General features: G+C 42.5%; 2 protein-coding genes across 3 annotated transcripts in view; one reads left to right on the top strand and one right to left on the bottom strand.

Annotated features, from left to right (window-relative positions):
- Window positions 1–1,362: 1,362 nt before the first annotated feature.
- LOC122474226 (serine protease 55-like) lies at window positions 1,363–18,556 on the bottom strand. Of its 2 annotated transcripts, none has more exons than XM_043565072.1 (5): window positions 18,406–18,556; window positions 14,126–14,318; window positions 12,568–12,818; window positions 11,028–11,170; window positions 1,363–1,712 (listed from the first exon to the last, which is right to left on the bottom strand). In XM_043565072.1, the coding sequence occupies exons 1-5, from the start codon at window positions 18,482–18,484 to the stop codon at window positions 1,410–1,412; spliced, it is 969 nt and encodes a 322-aa protein (XP_043421007.1). In that variant the 5' UTR covers window positions 18,485–18,556; the 3' UTR covers window positions 1,363–1,409. The 2 variants fall into 2 exon arrangements, with proteins under 2 accessions (XP_043421007.1, XP_043421008.1); XM_043565073.1 differs by having other exon boundaries at window positions 18,312–18,424.
- The window catches only part of LOC122474210 (serine protease 55-like), a 32,879-nt gene continuing 28,846 nt past the window's right edge, over window positions 16,095–20,127 (top strand). Inside the window, exon 1 of the mRNA XM_043565071.1 lies at window positions 16,095–16,485. The gene's annotated coding sequence lies outside the window, so the exon portion shown is untranslated. The remainder of the gene's footprint in view (window positions 16,486–20,127) is intronic.

Here is a 20,127-nt window from a genome sequence, read left to right as displayed (position 1 = left end):
ACCGCGAGATCATGACCTGGCTGAAGTGGGACGCTTAACCGACTGCGCCACCCAGGCTCCCCACTTCCAGTTTATTCTTGAGTCAAATTAATGATGCTCATCTCACACTAGTCCTTCATTTGCTCTCCTTTCCATGCTTGGAAAAACTTCACTTCTCCCTCAAGCTGTTTCAGTCTCTCTGAAGACACCTCTAGATCCTGCCAGCCTGTGAAGATGCCCCCTCTGCCCAGGTCCTTTCTAGCACTCAATTGGGAGGGGCAGGTGTGGGACTTTTAACTATTTGCCAAGAAGCTTCTTGAGGATGGGGTCCTGCCTTATGCTAAATCTTCCAACATCTGACACTGTGAGCTGTCAATCTAAGACTGAATTACTGAGTGTTGCTATGTGTCTCTTTCCTCTGGCTTTGGTCTCCATTGGATTCCCTGGGCCACACTAAAGATACAGTGGCAATTTAGGAAATTCAAAGCTTTAAATGGAAGGCTGGACCTTTTCCATGATCTACAACATGGCTGATACTTCTTTAGAAATAGATTATGAGACAAAACACCTCCTAGTTCTATTTTCCCCCACTCTAACCCTGTTCTTCCAGTGGTCCCGAAGCAGCAATTTCTGGCCATATAATTTCTTCACAAGCTCCTGGGAGCCTGGGATTTGGTTGCCTTGGAGGCCAGCCAGCCATAATGTCTACCATCAAAGGACATGTTCAGTACACAGTCCCCTTTTCCTGTTAATATCACCCTTATTTCTGTGTGGAGTGCCACCTGCACCCACTATCAGTGAACATAGTTCTGAATGGCTGGCCCTTTGCTGGCTCCTGGAATGGACTTGTGACTTGAGCCTCTCATCTTGGAGAGTGCCACTGTTGGCCACAGTAACTGGAACAGTGATGGACCATAGGCTTATAAGTCACAAGAATTAGACCATAGACTTTTGCTGGAAGTATGATAAACAGTCTCTCTCTTTCTACTGGGGATGTTAAGTTAGTAGGATGCAAACTGGACATACTGGTTGTCATTATGGCCACCACTTGGAAGCTCTTTCTGATGGCTATAAATAAATAAATAGTCCCTGTCAACATCTGTTGAGCCCCTAGTTTCAGCCATGCCTGAAGCCAAACACCACTCTAGGTATTTTTCTCTTATGTACATCTGTAAATAACTGTTTTTGCCCTTAGATGGTTTGAGATAGATAACTCACCTGCAATGGAAAGAATCCTGACTAATGGGGGGACCCAAAGCCCACTCCCCAAACCAGTGATCCAGCCTGTCTTTCTGGTCCTACTTTCTAATATCACTCTCAATTCCTGGCCCTTAGATCTAATCTCATAGCCAGTCCCTCTGCTGGTAGCACACTTTCACACACTTTCCTTGTAAGGAATAGCATCTGCTTTATTATCAGTAGAAAATGACCTAGAATAGCATATAGGACAGAAGGGAAATCAGGAGCCAGAATCTGGGGCTGCCTGTCTCTGGAAATTCTGCAGCATGGGACCTCAGTCGTTTCCTACTGGGAGGAGATTGAATTTCCTCAGCATTAAAGGGCCTTCCCTCTATCTCGGTCACATTCTTGATCCAGAGGTTGTAATTTTCTAACAAGGTGTATATTCCTGGAGTGTTCTTCTGTCCACAGCTCCTGCCCCAGCTGATGATGCCTACCTGGTACCAGTTCTTGTCAGATTTTGTGGTGCACACCAGAGGCCCCCCACTGTCACCCTGTGGACAGAGAACACAGTTTAATAGTGAGTACAATTCTTGACTGTTCATTTGATACAGAGCATAGCTTGTGAATTGAGAGAATGCACTGGTCTCCCCTGCTCCTGGATGCCAAAGGAAATCTTGCCATTGTTAACCAATGCCCACCCCTTTCCTGGGTCCAAGGGAGCAGCATGCAGCTGTCAAGCTGGCTCTGGGAGTTGCAGGTGTAAATTATAGACAGTGGAGAGGATAACACTGAAGAGGGAGGAGGACAGAGAATTGATGAGAAAAATAATTGCATCCACAATGCAGTGAGAGGGGATGGAAGACAGAGAGAATGCTACACAGATGAAGAAGAGTGAGGCCTTATCAAATCAGATGCTCCACGAAGGGCTATAAAAGAAAGGAATGAAAATAGGATACAAGAAATATTATTAGAGTTGTGGAAATGAATTGAGTCTCCTTTGATGTACTTCCAGAGCCATGAAGGAGAATGATGTTCCTTTTTAATTCTCTGGTGTGGGTGTCTTCAGGGCACAAGTGAACTAAGCTTTTCTGAATGTGTGACCCCTCTGGTGTGGAATCCCATGGGTCCATGACTCACATGATTATATATATAGAAAATATATACCAGGTCCCTAACATGTACCACACATATATATGGCTTCCTTTTATCCATTTTGATACATGGAAAATGAGGCTTAAGTGGGAATGAAGGCTTGATCAGGGGTACAGAGTAGCCCAACCAGAGTTGGAACGAGAACTTCCTGATCCCAAAGCACACTTTCTTTCCACCTTGCTACTTGCCTTTCATGGAAGTTGCTGAGTGGCTACAATCATTCAGGAGGCTTTTCTTCAGTGGAGACATAGCTTCCTTTACCAATGTCATAAACAGGTGACTAGAATGAATGGAATCTTATAACAAGTTCTAACAGGTGGAGGTGGAAGATTAATGTTTCCCAGACATAATAAGTGAGGCACAGAGCTATCCCCTTGACTTTTGTTTCTCATCAACCCCGCTACTCACATGAGGTAGGTATTTTGATGCCCATTTTATAATTCAAAAATTGGTCAGAATTTATCAAAAAGTGATCAATTTTTAACAAATCTTCACTGTGGAAAACTAATTGTCAGGCCTTCGGAATACAAGACCTTATGCTCTATGGAAGAGAGAAAAATGTAAACCAATGGGATAAACTGTGTTTGATAGGACAGATGTATGAACACAATATAAAAGCAGTACAAAGTGGGGAAGAAATTGATTCTGTTTATGGGAAGGTCTGTCAGGATAGACTTCAAAGCACTTAGTTTGAAGGATGAATAGGAATTTGACAAGAAGACTGTGTGGCAATGACTGGAGGGAAGTCAGACAGGAAGTAGAGGGACTAGTTAAGAGGACATTAAAATGATGAAGATCTGAACCATGGATGACTTTGGGGGTATAAATGATGAGGACTAGTTCCAAGGTCATAGGGTGTGGATAACAGAGATAAAGTGCAGAGGAAGATAATGAATAAGTGTGTTCAAATGGAGTTTGGGTTGACTGAAGAACACATCCCCAAGCAGAGGGATATACAGAGAATTAACAAAGAGGTCAAGGTTCAAGGATACCCAGTAAATGTGGGTCAAAACCAAAACTGTCCTTTCCAGTACAAAACACTACCTCTAACACTTATTTGGTTTTTGTGGGTGTGTGTTTTTCTTTGTGCTAGTTTTATTTCAGTCATTGGGCAAGAACCAGATCAACAGGACTTCCACTCAAATAACTCCTTCCATAAATTTTGTTTTTATAACTTTCTTCATTTATGAAGGGATGAATTTATAAAAAATGTGACTAATATGTTGCCTAGGTTATTTGTTATTTTCTTACACAACATGGAGAGAACAGTCCTTGGGCAAGCAACTCTTTTAAGCCTCAGTTTCCACATTGTTCAAATGGAGATAATACCAACCACTTCCCGTGATTGTTAGCAGATGAAAATTTAAGAATCTATAGATTACTTGGCACAGGGTAAATGCTATGTAGTAAGTGCCTTGAAGTGTATTAATATTGTTACTTTACCCTTATGTATTACAAACATTGCTTGTAGATTTAGGAAATAGAGATTCTCTTCACAGACTCCTGGGACCAAGAGGGACATCTATAAATACATGTCCTTTTATGCATAAACTTAATTTCTTTCTTTCTATTGGAAAGAAAAGGCAAAGATTGCTGCTGCATCACTGTCATCTTAATAGTTAAGTGACTAAGGGGGACTTTCTTCCAAGGACTAAGTCCGATAGCTAGGGACCTGTCTGGTAAGAAACATACTGACCACAGGAGCCTCTCAAGTTCACCACAGTGAGATAATTACACCATGTGATCACTCCTGTCTGTTTTGGGGTAGAACCAGATGATCTGACTTCCAGCATGGCCACATTACCACCTGGACTTCAGGCAAATCACTTAAATTCTAAATCCCTGTTTTCTCATCTGTTAAACAGAGATAGTGAGCACTGCCCAGCCCATGGTACAGGGTAACGGAAAAAATGAAATTATTGAATATGTGTAAAAGAGCTAGGAAGTTATTACACTGCTTTGGATCCATTCAGATAGTGAAGGGAATGATTGATGATTGAAATAAGCATGTTTTGTCATCTGTGAAACAGTCTTGATTAACTATTTCTATATATTCCTTTCCAGCTCTGAAAAGTCTGTGATTCTAAAAGTCAAAGATTCTGTGGAGTGAAATAAGACTTCTGTGAAAGTGTCATGGGTGATGAGATCAAGATAACACAGGACAGTGAAACTACTCTGTATGATACTATAATGATGGATATGTGTCATCATACTTTTCTCCTAACTTAGAGGATGGACAGCACCATAAATGAACCTTAAAATACGAACTTTGGGTGATAATGACGTGTCAGGGTAGGTCCATCAGTTGTAACAAATGTACCCTGGTACTGGTGGGGATGTGGGTAGTACAAGAGGTTAAGCATATTGTGGGGACAGGGGGTAAATGGGAAATCCCTATACCTCCCTCTCAATTTGGCCGTGAACCTAAAACTGCTCTAAAAAAATAAAGTAGTTGAAAACAAAAAAGCAGCTCAGGTCTAAATCCAAGTCAGTTTGTGGGGCGCCTGGGTGGCGCAGTCGGTTAAGCGTCCGACTTCAGCCAGGTCACGATCTCGTGGTCCGTGAGTTCGAGCCCCGCGTCGGGCTCTGGGCTGATGGCTCAGAGCCTGGAGCCTGTTTCCGGTTCTGTGTCTCCCTCTCTCTCTGCCCCTCCCCCGTTCATGCTCTGTCTCTCTCTGTCCCCAAAATAAATAAACGTTGAAAAAAAATTAAAAAATAAATAAATAAATCCAAGTCAGTTTGGCAATCCCATGACCAGACTTCCCAACAGCCCAGCTGATTGCCAGCTCTTTATCTCCTCTCCACCTGCAGACTCTTAGCCTCCTTGAGGACCTCTCTCAGACGTCCCCTCCACTAGTGCTACCTTACTGATACATAGTCCCTGGCTTCCTTGGAAAGTTCATCTATTTGACAAACATTTGTTGAGCATTTTTCACGTGCCAAGCACTGCACTAGGCACTGAGAATTTACACATGAATAAGACAACATTTCTGCTGGAGCCAAGACATATAAGAAAACAGTGCATTTCTTTCTTTTATTTTTTAAGTTTAACTATTTTAGAGAGAGTGTGAATGGGGCAGAGGGAGAGAGAGAGACTGAGAATCTTAACCAGGCTCCACACTCAATGTGGAGCCTGATGTGGGGCTTGATCCCACAACCCAGGGATCATGACCTGAGCCGAAATCAAGAGTGATATGCTCAACCAACTGACCCACCAAGGCACCCCTAAAAATTATTTTTTGACTAAACTCTTTATTTTTCATAGTATAATCTTTGTAAGTGTATTACAAATAGGAAAAGTATTGGGAAGAATAAAGAAAAAATTCAGTTGTTTTTAATTATAACATTTAATTAAAATTTTTTTAATGTTTATTTATTTTGAGAGAGAGAGACAGAGCCTGAGTGAGGGAGGAGCAGAGAGAGAGGGAGACACAAAATCCTAAGCAGGCTCCAGGCTCCGAGCTGTCAGCACGGAGGCTGATCCTGGGCTCAAACTCATGAACCATGAGATCATGACCTGAGCCAAACTCAGAAGCTTAACCTACTGAGCCACCCAGGCAACCCTGTAACATTTTATTTTAATTTGTATTTTAAGTATAGCATGATCTATTGCTATTATTTTGAACAGATTTAAATATTTTCATTATAAAATTATCATTTCCCTGATTTATGTGATGGCATGGTTTTTTAGAAATTTGCTAAATTTAAAAGTATGATTTTCTTTTTAAAGGCAATTATTTTTAAACCATAGGGGACGGTCTGCCTGGTTTATCTATTTAAGTGATGATAATATTGTAGACTTTCAGAAAAATTTCCTTGACGCATCACTGTCAGCTTATTGTTAGCAATAGAAAGCTATCTGAACAGAGAGCAAGGCTTCTCACTTCACAATTTTAAAAACAAGGCCTAAAATGATAACAGCACACTCATTTATAACACTCTTAGGTAATAGATACTTAATTTTAGAAGCTTCACTAAAGTATATGTTCATAGGAGAGGTATTAAAGCAAAAATCCTAGACTCTAGATGGTAGATCCAGCCATTGAAGCAAAGGGTACCAAAAATGTCCTCAAAAATGACACTTGATTATTTTAAATTTTGTCATAGTTGGCTTTGGCCATTTGAATGTGGGATAATGTTGAATCAAAGAGATTGAAATAGGAGGTGGGAGTGCCCATGGGTCCTGATTCTTATATTCTTGGGTGAGCAGTGGGAGGGACTCCTGGGGTAAAAGCAAGTCTTTCATGCCTGGCACACACCTCCCTTGGTGATCTTGCTCTGTCCACTACCCCAGACTTACCTTTTATGACTTTTGGCTTCTGAAATATTGGAAATTCCCTGAGCATATGAGTTGTTTCAAGCCTTTGTGATTTTTCCCACATTCTCTCCAAATGCTCTACCTTTCCAATCTTATCTATTAAATATTATTTCCCCTTTTCTATTGATATTGGAGTCCTTTTCCTCCCGCTTCACTATGAAATGGTTGCTGTCTGAGTCTGTGGCCTGGCTATGTTCCAAAATCTTTCTGTAACTGCTATTACTGGGAAGCTTTGTCTTCTCTTCATTATTTAATTTTGATATAGTTGTAGAATTATGTGCAGTTGTAAGAAATAATACAAAGAGATCCCATGTTTCCTCCAAAAATAACATCTTTACATGTTTCCTCCACTAATAACATCTTGCAAAAGTATAGTACATTAGCACAACCAGGATTTTGACATTGACACAGGGATCCCTCACATTGCCCTTTTTGTGCTACATCCACTTCCCTCCAACCTGCAACCCTTTCTTAATCCGTGGCAACCACGAACCTGTTCTCAATTTCTATAATTTTGTCATTTCTACAATGTTATGTAAATGGAATCATCCAGTGTGGGACCTCTAGGGATTGGCTTGTTTCACACAGTATAAGTCTCGAGAGATCCATCCACATTGTTACATGTACCGATAGTTTCTTTTTGTCATAACTGACTGGTATTACATGGTATTGGTGTATCACACTTTAACCGTCCACATCTTTAAAGACATTTGTTTTCCATTTTTGGCTATTATGAATGGTATAAACACTCCTGTACAGATTTTTATGCAAATATATGACTTCATTTCTCTGAACTAAGTGCCTAAGAGTGGCATTTGCTGTGTTGTGTGGCAGGAGTGCATCCAGTTTTTTTTTTAAAAGAAGTTGCCAAACTCTTTTCCAGAGTGGTTGGACTATTTTAAATTCCCACCATCATTGTATGAATGATCCAGTTCCTCTGCATTTTTGTCAGCATTTGAGGGTGTCACTGTTTTTTATTTTGGCCATTCTGAGAGGTATGTAGTGATATCTCATTGTAGTTTTAATTTGCATTTGCTTAGTGGCTAATGATATTAAACTTCTTTTCATGTTCTTATTTGCCACCTATATATCCTGTTTAGTGAAATGTCTGTTCGTGTCTTTTGCCCATTTTCTAATTGGATTTTTTTTTCCTACTGTTTGCGAGTTTGAGAGTTCTCTATATATTCTAGGTAATTCCTTTGTTGTGTATTATCTCCCAATCTGTAGTTTTGTTTCCATCCTCTTGTAAGAGCAATCCAGCCAGTCATAAGGGTTGACTAGCTTCAAGTTAACATACTCCTTACTTGCTGACCTAAGTCCCTTGATGTGTAGCAGAAATAATTTACTTTCTTTGAGATTTGCAGACCATGGATCTTGAGGAGTTAAAGGACTAGAACTTTCCCAGGCCACAGAGGCCAGCAATTCTGTTTGAAGTCTACTTGGCTTTCTGATTAGCTAATAGGTTTTTTTTTAAGCATTTTTTGTGTTGTTGTTGTTGTTGTTGTTGTTTTAGGCCCTACAAATGATTGTTTTTTGGTTTTTTTTAGGTCACACAAATGATTTTACTAACCTCCCTTTGTGCATCTGTAGACCTGGTCCTCTTTTGCAGAAAGAATGGAGTACTCCTGTACATCACAAAAAAAGAAACAGACCCCCTTGCACAACCTCCAAGCACTGAGATAACATCTATAGCTGGCATCATTGAGTCTGCACATAATCAAGAAACGTTGCCAGCCACTGTACTCCCTTTGCTGATTAACTACCCTCAAACCCTTTAAAAATCCCTGGGCCAGGTAGAAACCTTAGACTTGGCTTTTGGTCAAGAGTCCACCTTCCCCCTGGGTTGCTGCATAAAGCTCAAATTTCTTCCCAATCAAAAACTCGTCTCTTGAGTTATGGCCTTTCAAGTGACAGGGCAGCTGAACTTGGATTTGGTAAAACTCTTAATAGGGTCTTTCACAGAGAAAAAAATATTTAATTTTGATGAGGTCCAGTTTATCAGTTTTTCCTTTTATGAATTGTTTTTGAAGTCACCCTATGTCTTAAAGATTTCCTGTGTTATATTTCTAAAAATTTTTATACTTTTACTATAAAACTATAGTTTTAGTGCATAATACACTTTGAGTTACATTTTAATTGAACTTGTTCTAGGAATTAATGGTTCTCAATTTTAAAAAGATTTTTTACTCAGACTTTTGGCTTTATTTTTCTTTATTTCTTTATTTTCCTTATCCCAGGTTTATCAATAGATTAAATCCAACTCTCTGTTCTAGTGATGACAGATCCTGCCTTGAGTATTAGGTTATAACACTCTGGTTCTCATTTAAATATTCAGTTTTAACAGGGCTCTTTGAGATTGGGAGCAGAGGAAAGGAAATAGCAACTCTTTGCCATTGGATTGGAGTGGAAGCCCAGCAGACCAGCGATCACAGCCAGGGGAGGAGCAGGAGTGTCCAGTTATACCTGGGTGGCACACCTGGGTGTGGTGGAAGCTCAAGTTCCTCAGGTGGCCTCCACTGACATCAAGAGAGGAAGAGGGTGGTTTGTTACTACTAGATGATAGTTAAAGCTAAGCTCCACTTAGCTTCCTCTGTAACCACCGTGGAGGTCAGGGGAAGGGAGGAAGTCGAGGTTGTCCACTTGACCTTGGTTGATGGGGTAGAGGGGCTATCAGTTTTTTTCCTGTTTTTTTTTGTTGTTGTTGGAATACAATGTTTAATATTTATTGTCAAAAATGTTTCTGCCTTGCTAGGTTGCTTGTCTCCTGGTCCAAAGAGAGGGAAGTCTTTCTTGTTTTGTTAGTTTCATCTGTGATCATTGGTATTCTGGGTTGCAGGTTTGTCTAGCATCCAGTGTGGGATATATAAGAAGCAAAAAGAAAACCCAAGGAACACACTGTTGTGTCATTTCTTAAGCATTGGGATATCTAGTCAGTCCATCTCTACCTTTCAGTCTTTATTTTTGTTTTACAATATAATGTCCAGTACTTTTAGCTGTACTAAGTGGGAGAGATTAGGGTAAATGTGTCTACTCCATCTTGTCTGGAACCACAAGTTCCAATTCTTTTTTTGTTTGTTTGTTTTAAAATGTTTTAAATTGTCCAGAATGTGAAGAAAACACAAGGTTAATGTGACATGGATTTTGTCTCTCCTTTTGGTCCTCACAGCATTCACCACATGGGAGACTCCTAAACTCGGCATCACTGGGGCACCTGAGTGGTTCAGTCAGTTAAGCATCTGACTCCTGATTTCAGCTCCAGTCATGATCTCATTCGTGAGTTTGAGCCCTGTATCGGGCTCTGTGCTGACAGTGTGGAGCCTACTTGGGATTTTGTCTCCCTCTCTGTCTGCCCCTCCCCCATTTGCTCTCTCTATCTCTCTCAAAGTAAATAAATAATCATTTAAAAAATAAAAAATAAACTCGGCATCATTGCTGCTGGAGGCCATTCTTTTTACCTCAGAGCCCCTTCTCCATTCTCTTCTCCCATGATTTCTTCAACCCTATCCCAGCAACTCCCTCCTAAGGCCCTATCTCAGAGCCTACCAGGGTTAAACAATAATAGATAATTCTGTAGATAAATACTCTCCCCTTCCATGAGACAGCTTTTCATTAATCCATAGAATATTTAACATCTGCATTCATAGTTTTACACCAGTGACCAGATCCATTGCCTAGCAAATTGGTAGGAGTAAGTGGGCTCATCAAGGTGATTATGAAGAAAGCATCTCCCAAGACAAAGAGAGCATCCTTAAGCTTTAAAGACAAAACACATCATTCATCCTTAGAGCTATAAAAAACTAATTTCTGAGTTTTTTTCTCTATTTTTTCTAGCATCAATCAAAAATATTTTTCTTTTTACATTGTTGTGTTCATTTTATTAAAGCTAAGTCATCAGCTTTTAGTTCAGTGACACCCACATGTATCATCCTAAATATTATACGTTTACTCAACTTCCTTCCCAGGAGATTATGGGTTCCTTTAGGTGAGAAACTATATCTCATTTATGGATAGATTCCCCAGGGCTTAATGTGCACAACAGTAGTTGCTAAATTAATGAAAACACAATAGTTCCTTATATGAATCTCAAATTCTGTTTTTTAAGAAGTCCAAGAAATGGAAAAATCTTGGAGTCCCTATTTATGTAGTATATCTGTAGAAGAGCAGAAATATTTATGCAGTGTTGCTGCGTACTGAATCATGGGCATGCACTAATATTCCAAAGACCTGGCAAAAAGTACTCCACAGTCCATGCCCGCATTGCCCTGGCTGAGCCCTGATTCCTACACATTGTCCAGACTCTTATTGTCTATTCTCAGTGAGGAAAGGATACCCCTGCATTGGCAGTCCTGAGATGACAGGACCCTATAGGATGAAGGTGGGGTTACCTCCTAATTACCTGGCAAGCATCAAAGCTCTCATTCTCATATCCAGCACACAGCATATTCTTGGTAAGTCTCGGAAATGCCTTTGAACATTTCTTCCAATCCATGATGATCATTGGCACTTTCATCAGATCAGTTTTCATAGAGTTTTTGTCATCTATCCCACAGAGAAGGCACATTAGAAAAGTCATTAGACAGCATCCCAGTGCTTATAATGCAACTAGATCACCCTGTGCCTCCCCGTGTCCCACCAGCCACTTGTCCACCTTCCACCACATCCTCCATTCTCCACTTCCTTCCAGTAATCCCATGCAGTTCACTCACTCTGCCACCCCAGGCTTTTCTAAACAATTCTCCATCTACTTGAATTATCCTTCTTATTCAACATCATATTCCTGCTTCTAAGCAGGCTTCCTGCTTGACTCCAACCAGCCTTACAGACTTGACTTCTTGGAACTGGCTATTGATCATTTCTTAGCATAATCCTGCCTCTTCAGCATGTGTACCTATTGCTACTTTTTCAATATGTGAGTATGGCACTTCCCCAACACAGGGCTGCTGAAAGTGGGTTTGCACTCCCAGTGAAAACGCTTTCACGTCCTCCAGATGAGGGCTAGGTTGGTTAAGATCCTTTGTAGGGGATTTGCCAAGGCCCTCTTTGGACTGCCAGCTTTCAGGAATTTGTCTGGACTTCTATCTCATTAACCCAGACCACACAGATTTCCAAATTATTCTCCTTATTGACTAATTTTAATCTTAAAGGTACTCATCTGCAACCTCTTCACTTCTAACTCTCCAGTAGTGCCCAGAGCCCAGAAACAGTGCTACTCTAATTGTTCTATAGTTACCAAACTCCTGAAATACTTACCACCTTCCAGACCCCAGCTGGTTGCAAAGCTCCTTATGGACCTAGAGTCTTGTTTAGGCCTGAGACTATGCTGTACTGTTCCCATACCTTCCCTTACCTATTTTCTTTGGGGATAATCCAATGAGGCTTTCATAATCCCTTTCTACCCTGGTACAGTTTCTCCTATTTTGGCCAGGTAACAATTAACAAGTAACAACAGATTCATTTCTAAGAATGGTTGGGCAACACTCCAGGACCATCAAAAGTCTGGGCCAGGGCAGGCATCTTAAATGCCCGTAGGAACCAGGTAAGAAACATCAATGTGTGAATCAAGGGAGATGTGAGTGAATAAAAAGTGTAGGGGCCCCTGGCAAACCAGAGAGTTTAAATTCAGTTAAACAAACAAACAAGGCTGCTCTGTGCTGGCTGAATATGACCACACCCAGGGTTTGGCTTGGACCTAACATCTCAGCTTGGGGCTTTGAGGAGATGCTTCCTTGGCACAGAAAGAGCTGATATTTGGCATCTACGAACCTCAGGTATGCAGGGATTTGCTCCAATCCAAGTCCTTTTCTCCTCCCTCCTTCTTTGGCCCTCTCTCCTTTCATGCTCCTGCCCATATCTTTTGATTTACTGTCCCATCCTCAGGTGCCAATGATATGGCTTTCCCCCCAGAAACTCTCAAGAAATGCTGAGCAGTCACGTACCAGTGTTGGTCTGACCCCATCCTGCCACCCAGCATTTGTGCCACATGGAGGGGCTGAGCTTCCTGGGCAGGCAGATGGGCTCTTTCAAACCGCTGAAAGTGATGGGCAAGGCCAACAGCAGCAAGGCGATGTCATTGTCCATGTTGACTCTTTGAAAGTCCTTGTGAAGAATTATGCTGGTAACCCTCTTTATTTCCAAGGATGGGCTTCTTAAGTCATTTGTTCCCAACACAACACTCAAGTCCATTGGACTGGTGGCACAGAACCAGACATGGGGAGGTGGGAGGAGAAGAGAAGTCACAAGGTACAAAGAATTTGCTATGCCCAAACAACCTAATCCCATATGGATCTAGGGGCCACTAGGACTTGTCCTCTTGGGGCTGTTGTTCAGAAGATGTGAGAATTTGAAAAAGGTAGAGGGAAGTGAAACAGCAAGGGTGACAGACCACAGCCACATCGCTGCTCCAGCACAGTCCTAGAGATGTGAATGAGATACTCCTGCCTAATGCTACAGACAAAGTTCTTAGCTCTGGAGATGCCAAAGATACAGAAAAGACCACTTGGCATAGATCAAACATGCTTCAGATAGGTAAGGTGTTATTGCATTGATTTGTCTACCAGCAACTTAACAGACCCAGCACGGAATTTAATCTAGACCTACCATTGATTAAGCAGAAAGAATATTCAATAATAATTTAGGACTTCCCTCCAAGCAGAATGGCCAGAAACTTCCCAATAGCCAATCCTTAAGTATATTATGGAAGCATGTGCAACAAGTTTCCTTGGTTATGCCATGGTGAAACTTTCCCCTGTTTTTTATTAACTTTTAAAAGTCAATCTTCCTGTGTATCTTCAAACTTTCTTGGGGTAGTGTAGCAGATATAGCAGAAAGCATAAGCTGGATCCAGAATTCAAATCCTATTTCTGTTTACTCTATGTGTATCTTCGGTGAGTCACTTAGCCTTATTGGATTTGTTTCCCTCTCTGTAAAATAGTGTTGTTCATTCTATCTGCCTCAGAGGGCTGTTGTAAGACTGAATGAGTTAAAATGGGGTTATTCATCTACCTTCTTCAGGGTTGGTGTCTGAATGAATAAGTTAATGCAGGTAGTTTCTTAGCAAGTAACTGAATCATGATTACACTAGATTTACAGCCAGTCTCCTGGAGTGCAGAGAAAACTCCACAAGGTGCAAGTAAATAGGGTGTCAGCCCAGGATCTCAGGCTTCCAGAATTAGGAGGATTTCTTCCTAGAAGGACTTAAATGTCCTAGAAGAGGTGAATGGACCGAGCCTTTTGATTCCACCAAACCACAAATTTTCCTGAAAAGGACAGTGTGTGACCTCAGGGAAACCATAGTTATTAGTCCTAGGTGACCGTGAGGAGGGCACAGCAGATGCCAGCCTCAGGTTCACTGTCTTATCTTCCATGAGTGGTAGTCACTCCTGTCTGATTCAGGACTGACCAGGTCTAGGATTTCCTTCAGAAATTGAGTCTTGTTGAGTGTGGGTGTGTCCTGGGGGTGAACATTGTCAGAAGCAATGGGCTCTTGATACTCACGATAGCTCTTCATAAAATAAGCAGTGAGCAGCAGTGACAATCCACCACTCGTTGATGATTGCGCCACCACAGAAATGTTCGTTTCTTGCCTGAATACTCACCTGCCATGGGAACTCACCCACCTCAGCCTCCATCCCCCCTATGATTCTGGAATACTGAGTTCCTTCCTCAAAAATGGGTCTTTTACCACATTCTGGTAGAATGAAAGAGACAAAAAGGGAAAAGATGCAACATTTGGTCAGTTTCCATAGAGGCTTATAAGTAGCTATCACTATACCCATTCTAGAGATGAGGAAACTGAGGCTGGCCCTGTGAAGCATCTCTAGAAAGACGAGTAAACCAACAGATGGTTTATTTTGTTAAACAGAGTCTGGAACTTGGGTCAGAAGTGTTGGTTCTGTCCCCTCTCACAGCATTGTGATCTCAGCCAAGTCAACTCACTGAGCTTATTTCTGCTCTAGTCCAAGAGAAATCAGAGTAAAATACTTGGCCCAGAGCCATCCCTGGAGTGGTAGGCAGAATAATGCCCTCCACGCCACCGTTGATGTCCATGTCTTAATGGACCACACCTTGGAACTTGTGACTATGTTACCTTCCAGGGAAAAGGGGATTTGGGAGATGGAATTAAAGTTGCTAATCTGCTGACCTTAAAATAGGGTGGTTATTTATGGATAATGGTAGGGGGCCCAATGCAGTTACAAGGGTCCTTAACATGGTGGAAGGAAGCAATAGAGATGTGACTGTGGAAGAAAAGCACGCAGAGATGCAACGTTGTTGGCTTTGAAGATGGAGGGTCCACAAGCCAAGGAATATGATGACCTCTAGAAGCTGAAGCAAGCAAAAATCTCCCCTAAAGCCTCAGATTAGTAACAAAGTCCTGGTGACAGCTTGATTTTCACCTGGTGAGAACTGTGCTGGAGTTCTATCCTACAGAACTAAGATGAAACATGCATATTGTTTAAACCACTAGGTTTGTGGTGGTTTGTTTCAGCAGCCACAGGAAACATACATGCAGGAAACTAGAAAGGTGGCCCAGAAAGGGCTGGGACCTACTGCAAGCCCTGAGCTGTGGTAGGTTAGAACACTTGTGTTCCAGGCAAAGCAGCTCCATGCCCCAGCAAGCTGAGAGCAAAGGCTGTGACTGCTTGTGCAGAGAAGAGAATTCACCTCTGGAGAGAATATGTGTCCAGCTCCTTGCCCCAGGAGGAGGGGATACTCCATTTATATTTGTTGACTTGAAGTTCCACCTTGTGTTCTGAAACAAGGAATGAGTTTGACTCTAAGGAGCCTAAGATCTCCTCTTGTCTCTTTCTCGATGCCACTTTTCCAAATTTTCACTCAATGAACATTTTGAGGATTTTGGAGTATAGGTTGGAGTGACCTGTAGTGGTTTGTTTTGTTTTGTTTTGTTTTGCTTTTAAAAAAAAGCTAGAGTGAAAATTTAGCAATATGTATCAAGAACCTTCAGCTGTCAGGAATCTATTAAGGCTCTTTGCAGAACTTTGTTTTTTAATTTTTTTTTTACATTTATTTATTTTTGAGAGACAGAGAGAGACAGAGTGTGAGTAGGGGAGGGGCAGAGAGAAAGAGAAAAGAATCCAAAGCAGTCTCCAGGCTCTGAGAAAACTGTCAGCACAGAGCCCAGTGCAGGACTCAAACCCACAAACTGTGAGATTATGACCCGAGCTGAAGTCAGACACTTAACTGACTGAGCCACCCAGACACCCCTCTTTGCAGAACTTTTGAATCTGTACTTCCTCTTTTATTTGCTAAACACACATAGAGTGCTTACCATATGTCACACACAGTTACACTCTACAAAGACCAGTTTACTTAATTTTCATAACAATGCTATGAGGTAGATACTATTATTACCATCCTCATTTTATGGTTGAAACAGCTGAGGGACAGAGAGTTTAAGTAATTTTCCCAATGTGACACAGCTAATCATGGCCATACCAAGTTTTGAACCTAGAGAGTCTGGCTTCAGGCTTGGTTCTTTTAGCACTACTCAGTGCCATTCTTTGGAGTATTCTTCTCTCCTATGGTTGCATGGCTCACTTTGTTCAGGCCTTTGTTCAAGAATCACTTCTTTGGAAAGGTCTTCCCAGCCCCTCCTGTCCTGGCCCTTCTTTATCTCCTACCCTGCATTATGTTTCTTCATTGCTTTATAATTGTGTTAAGTCAGACATTATTCATCCCTCTTTGCCTAACTATGATATCAGAACATAAGAAGCATCTGGGGAAGGAGACATGGAGGCCTTGTTGTTAGTGGAACCACAGCCGGCAGGCAGGAGACACTCAGCAATGGTGAATGATCCTCTAACTCAGTGGCTGCACTGTTAGGAACTTAACCTAAGGTAAGAATCTGGAATGCAGAAGTATAAAGATGTTCACTACAGTGATCTCTATAATGGCAAGAGATTGAAGACATCCTCAAGGTCATGACTAAGTAGGGCATATCCATTCAGCCATGAAAATTATGCTTATGAAGAGCTTTAAATGATGTGAGTCATGAGACAATGTTACGGGGGAAAGTCAGGATAAAAAAAATCATATACAAACTTATGGTTTCAATCATGTGAACAAGCTGGCCTTATGCATGTAGGAAGAAATGTGTCACAGTACTAAGAATGACTATGAACTTCAGGTTTGATTGAATGATGGATGACTGCTATGGGTGCCAATTGTGTGACATCTCTGAGAAGCAGAATATGGCATTTGCTAAGAGGTAGACCCTGGGCTCCCACAGCCCAAGATCCAAATGGTGACTGTTGTTTACTGATTGAATGATTTGGAGGAAACTTAAAAACCTTGCTTATACTCCCTTTCTTCATTCCTAAAGTGGACCTACCCTATAAAACAGATACACAGGGGTCCCTGGTGGCTCAGTTGGTTAAGCATCTGACTCAGTTTCAGCTCAGGCAATGACTTCACAGTTTGTGAGTTTGAGCCCCATGTGGGGCTTTGTGCTTACAGTGTGGAGTCTTGGGATTCTTTCTCTCTCTCCCTCTTTCTGCCCCTCCCTTGCTTGTACTGTCTCTGTCTCTCTCAAAATAAATAAACTAAAAAAAACCAAACAAACCCAGATGCACAGATTAAATGAGATAATGGGTGTTAAAGTGCCCAACACAGTGCTTGGCATGGAGTAAATCCTCAAGCCATATTAGCTGTCAGAATTTCTCCTATCATCTTGTACCAAAGTCTCCACAAGGCTGGCAGCTGGGCTCCATTCTCCATCTTTGTCCTGAGAACAACCAATACCACCAGTGTAGAATCGTGTGGACTTGTAGATTAATACCAGAGCACAAAACCCCTAAGCTGTGATGGAGGCAGTGCTGAAATGGGTGAGAATCAGCTGCAACTGAACACACTGGCAGAGGGGTGCATTCGGCTGATTCTCTCCCAACACCATGCACCATCCCCCAATCATATTTCAGTCAACCCCAGGCTAGAATGAGGGAGGCCAGGTGAATAGGCTGTGTTCATTTCATGGGGTAGTGTGCAGAGAGGGAAATGTAAGCCTTGGAGTCAGATGGGCGCAAATCCCAGCTCTTTCACTTCCCCACTGTGTGACTTGGGACAAATCTTCAACCTTTGTAAGGCTCAGAGTTCCTAGCACATGCATGGGGATGAGAGTGGAGACCCCACTGTGGGGGGGTGTAAATTAAACATGGAGAATTATGTGACCCATAAAGGCAGCTAAGTAACCCTTCCTTCCAACCTCAGCCACCCTTGGAGAGAAAACCCATGAGGGAGCTGCTTACTGATAACAGAAGACCCTGGCCTCCTGCCCACCTGCCCTCCTGCACACATGTGAGTGTGCCTAGCTATGCTTCTGCTCTGCATCTTCAGTTCATGGGAGCTCTGTCATACTCCCAACCCCCACACTCTTATTCCTCTGATTTAGAGGTCTGATGTTCAGCTCATTCTGGGCATTTGCTTCTAGGTACTCCATTATTCATTCAGGGATAAATTCTAGGATTTCAAAACTGAAACTTAAGGTCAGACAGGTTGAACTTTGGGCTGAGGAAGAGAAAAGAAGAAAGGGAAGTATTTTCAGGAAGGGTTTGTGGGAAAACCTGAAGGAACTGCTGTTGTGCTCTTTTGGGCCAACCTCTTAGTGGCCAATTAGCTAATCAATGAACTCGCTAACCAGATCTCTACCTCAGCCCTTAATGCTCACCATTGACTGGATGAAAGTGATGTGAGCAGGGCCATTGTCATGCCCAGCCTCACCTGGGAGAGCTACTCTGACCACTGGGAGAGGGGCCACATACCGAGATGTATGCCCTTGGCTTGGGACATGAGCAGCAGAATTGATAACAGAAGCATGGCCCTTGACTTTGATGTTGGCATTGGAGGTGATGGAGGCCAGGGCTGAGGGAAATGATGCTGACAGATCCTCCCTTCTTATAGCCAGTCCCTGGCTGGTGATGTCACAATGGGCTGTGAGTTTGAGAACTCAGTCAGGTCATGCAGCCTTCTCCTCCTGCCATTTTGTTTTCAAGGTGGTTGCACAGAAGGACCTCATCCTTGAAGCCTTCTTGTCTGAGCTTCCCTTCCTGCTGATCTGGGCAGGACCTGTCCCTCACTGAGTCCTTGGTAGGCACCTTACTTTTGTCTCTGTCACTCCCACCCTTTTTAAAGGCTCAAATGCCTATTTCACAAAGCTGGTCATGTAAAGGGTTCTCTATGAATCTGTGTATAAGACATTAGCAAGGGGTTGCCAGTCTGGATCTATAGATTGGGCAGAAGTTCCAGGAGGCCAAGAGGCCTCTCCCAGCACTAATGCTCTACCCAGTACATTTGCCCTTAAGGTTTTCTGCTCAGGCCTCTGATCTGAAGCTGCAGGTGTGACCCTCCCATGCTGGGTTCAGAGGCTCTGGCGTCCCCTCATGCCCAGCCCAGCCGGTGACAATCCTTGCTCCCACCACTTTCTGGGTTGATTATGCATGGCCTCCAAATCTCCAGATATGCCCCTGTCCATTTCTAAAGATGGAAAGGTCAGATCTGAGGTGTAAAATCCTGGTCCATGGCTTCTCCTTATGTCAAGGAGTTATGGGATTTAGTCATGGGATTTAGTCATGGGATTTAGACCTTACTATTTTTTCCCTGAACTTTCAGCACACTTATTTGGGACTTTACTTAACCATCCTCAGTACTGCCTTCCTGGCCACTGGCCAGGCCCAGTGTTAGGAAGTGAATCTCACCAATTTCAGTTTCCAAAGTGACCACAGGTCATTTTCCAGACCACGCTGTCTACTCTGTCTAGCCTGCTCCCTTGGTGTTCTTACTTGCAAAAAAAGAATGATAGGGTCCACCAGTAAAGTTATAAAGCCCAAAATAAGATCACGTGACTTGGGTGGTGACCCCTCTTTACTATACCAAGAATGTGGCTCCAGCTACTTCCTGAGGGGAGAAATTCCAGGACAAGTCACTCACTCCTCCTCTTGTCTTACCCTTGCAGGTAGCTGCTCCTCAGCATCTAGGTGTCCTTTCTGAGGGTGGGGCCAGGGCCTGTTTTGTGGCCATGGGATGGTGCATTCCCCATCTGTTCTTTATGATAATCTGCCTCTTCAAACAGAGGAGGCCTGATGAAGGGCTAACCTTTTTTTTTTTCTTTTACTTGCATATGGGTAAAGGTACCAAAGCATACTGGGTCACTGGGCCCTACTCGCTGGGAAGCTCCTGCTTTCCCTCTGCTCTTTCTTTAGACTCAGCTTTCTTCCTCCCCTGGCCCTGCTACTCACACCACTACTGAATGCTGGTGGTTTTCCCCTTTGCTCAGGTTCTGGGGATGTGGATGTAGACGGGAGGAACCTGGACCCTTACTGCTAATCTCTACTTGTGGGGAGGCAAGGATGATGGGCACATCCCCTAAACTGCTGCTCATTTTCTACAAAAATATCTGGACAAAAGCACTGCTCACCTCTAGGAAGATCCATTTCCTTCTGGGTCTATATCTTTCCTATTAATATGACTTGGGCCCTGTTTCTTGT

The sequence above is a fragment of the Prionailurus bengalensis genome, chromosome B1 (assembly GCF_016509475.1).
Source record: "Prionailurus bengalensis isolate Pbe53 chromosome B1, Fcat_Pben_1.1_paternal_pri, whole genome shotgun sequence".
Taxonomy (NCBI): Eukaryota; Metazoa; Chordata; class Mammalia; order Carnivora; family Felidae; genus Prionailurus; species Prionailurus bengalensis.
This window is presented reverse-complemented; position numbering and strand designations above follow the sequence as displayed.

Bases quoted from the DNA above. Each gene is read 5' to 3' on its own strand.
- LOC122474226 (XM_043565072.1), bottom strand. From the start codon at position 18,484: ATGCCAACATCAAAGTCAAGGGCCATGCTTCTGTTATCAATTCTGCTG. The intron at 14,319-18,405 runs GTATGTGGCCCC...TCATTCTACCAG, and splicing joins AGCCAAGGGCATACATCTCG to AATGTGGTAAAAGACCCATT. The intron at 11,171-12,567 runs GTACGTGACTGC...TCTGTGGGATAG, and splicing joins ATGGGGTCAGACCAACACTG to ATGACAAAAACTCTATGAAA.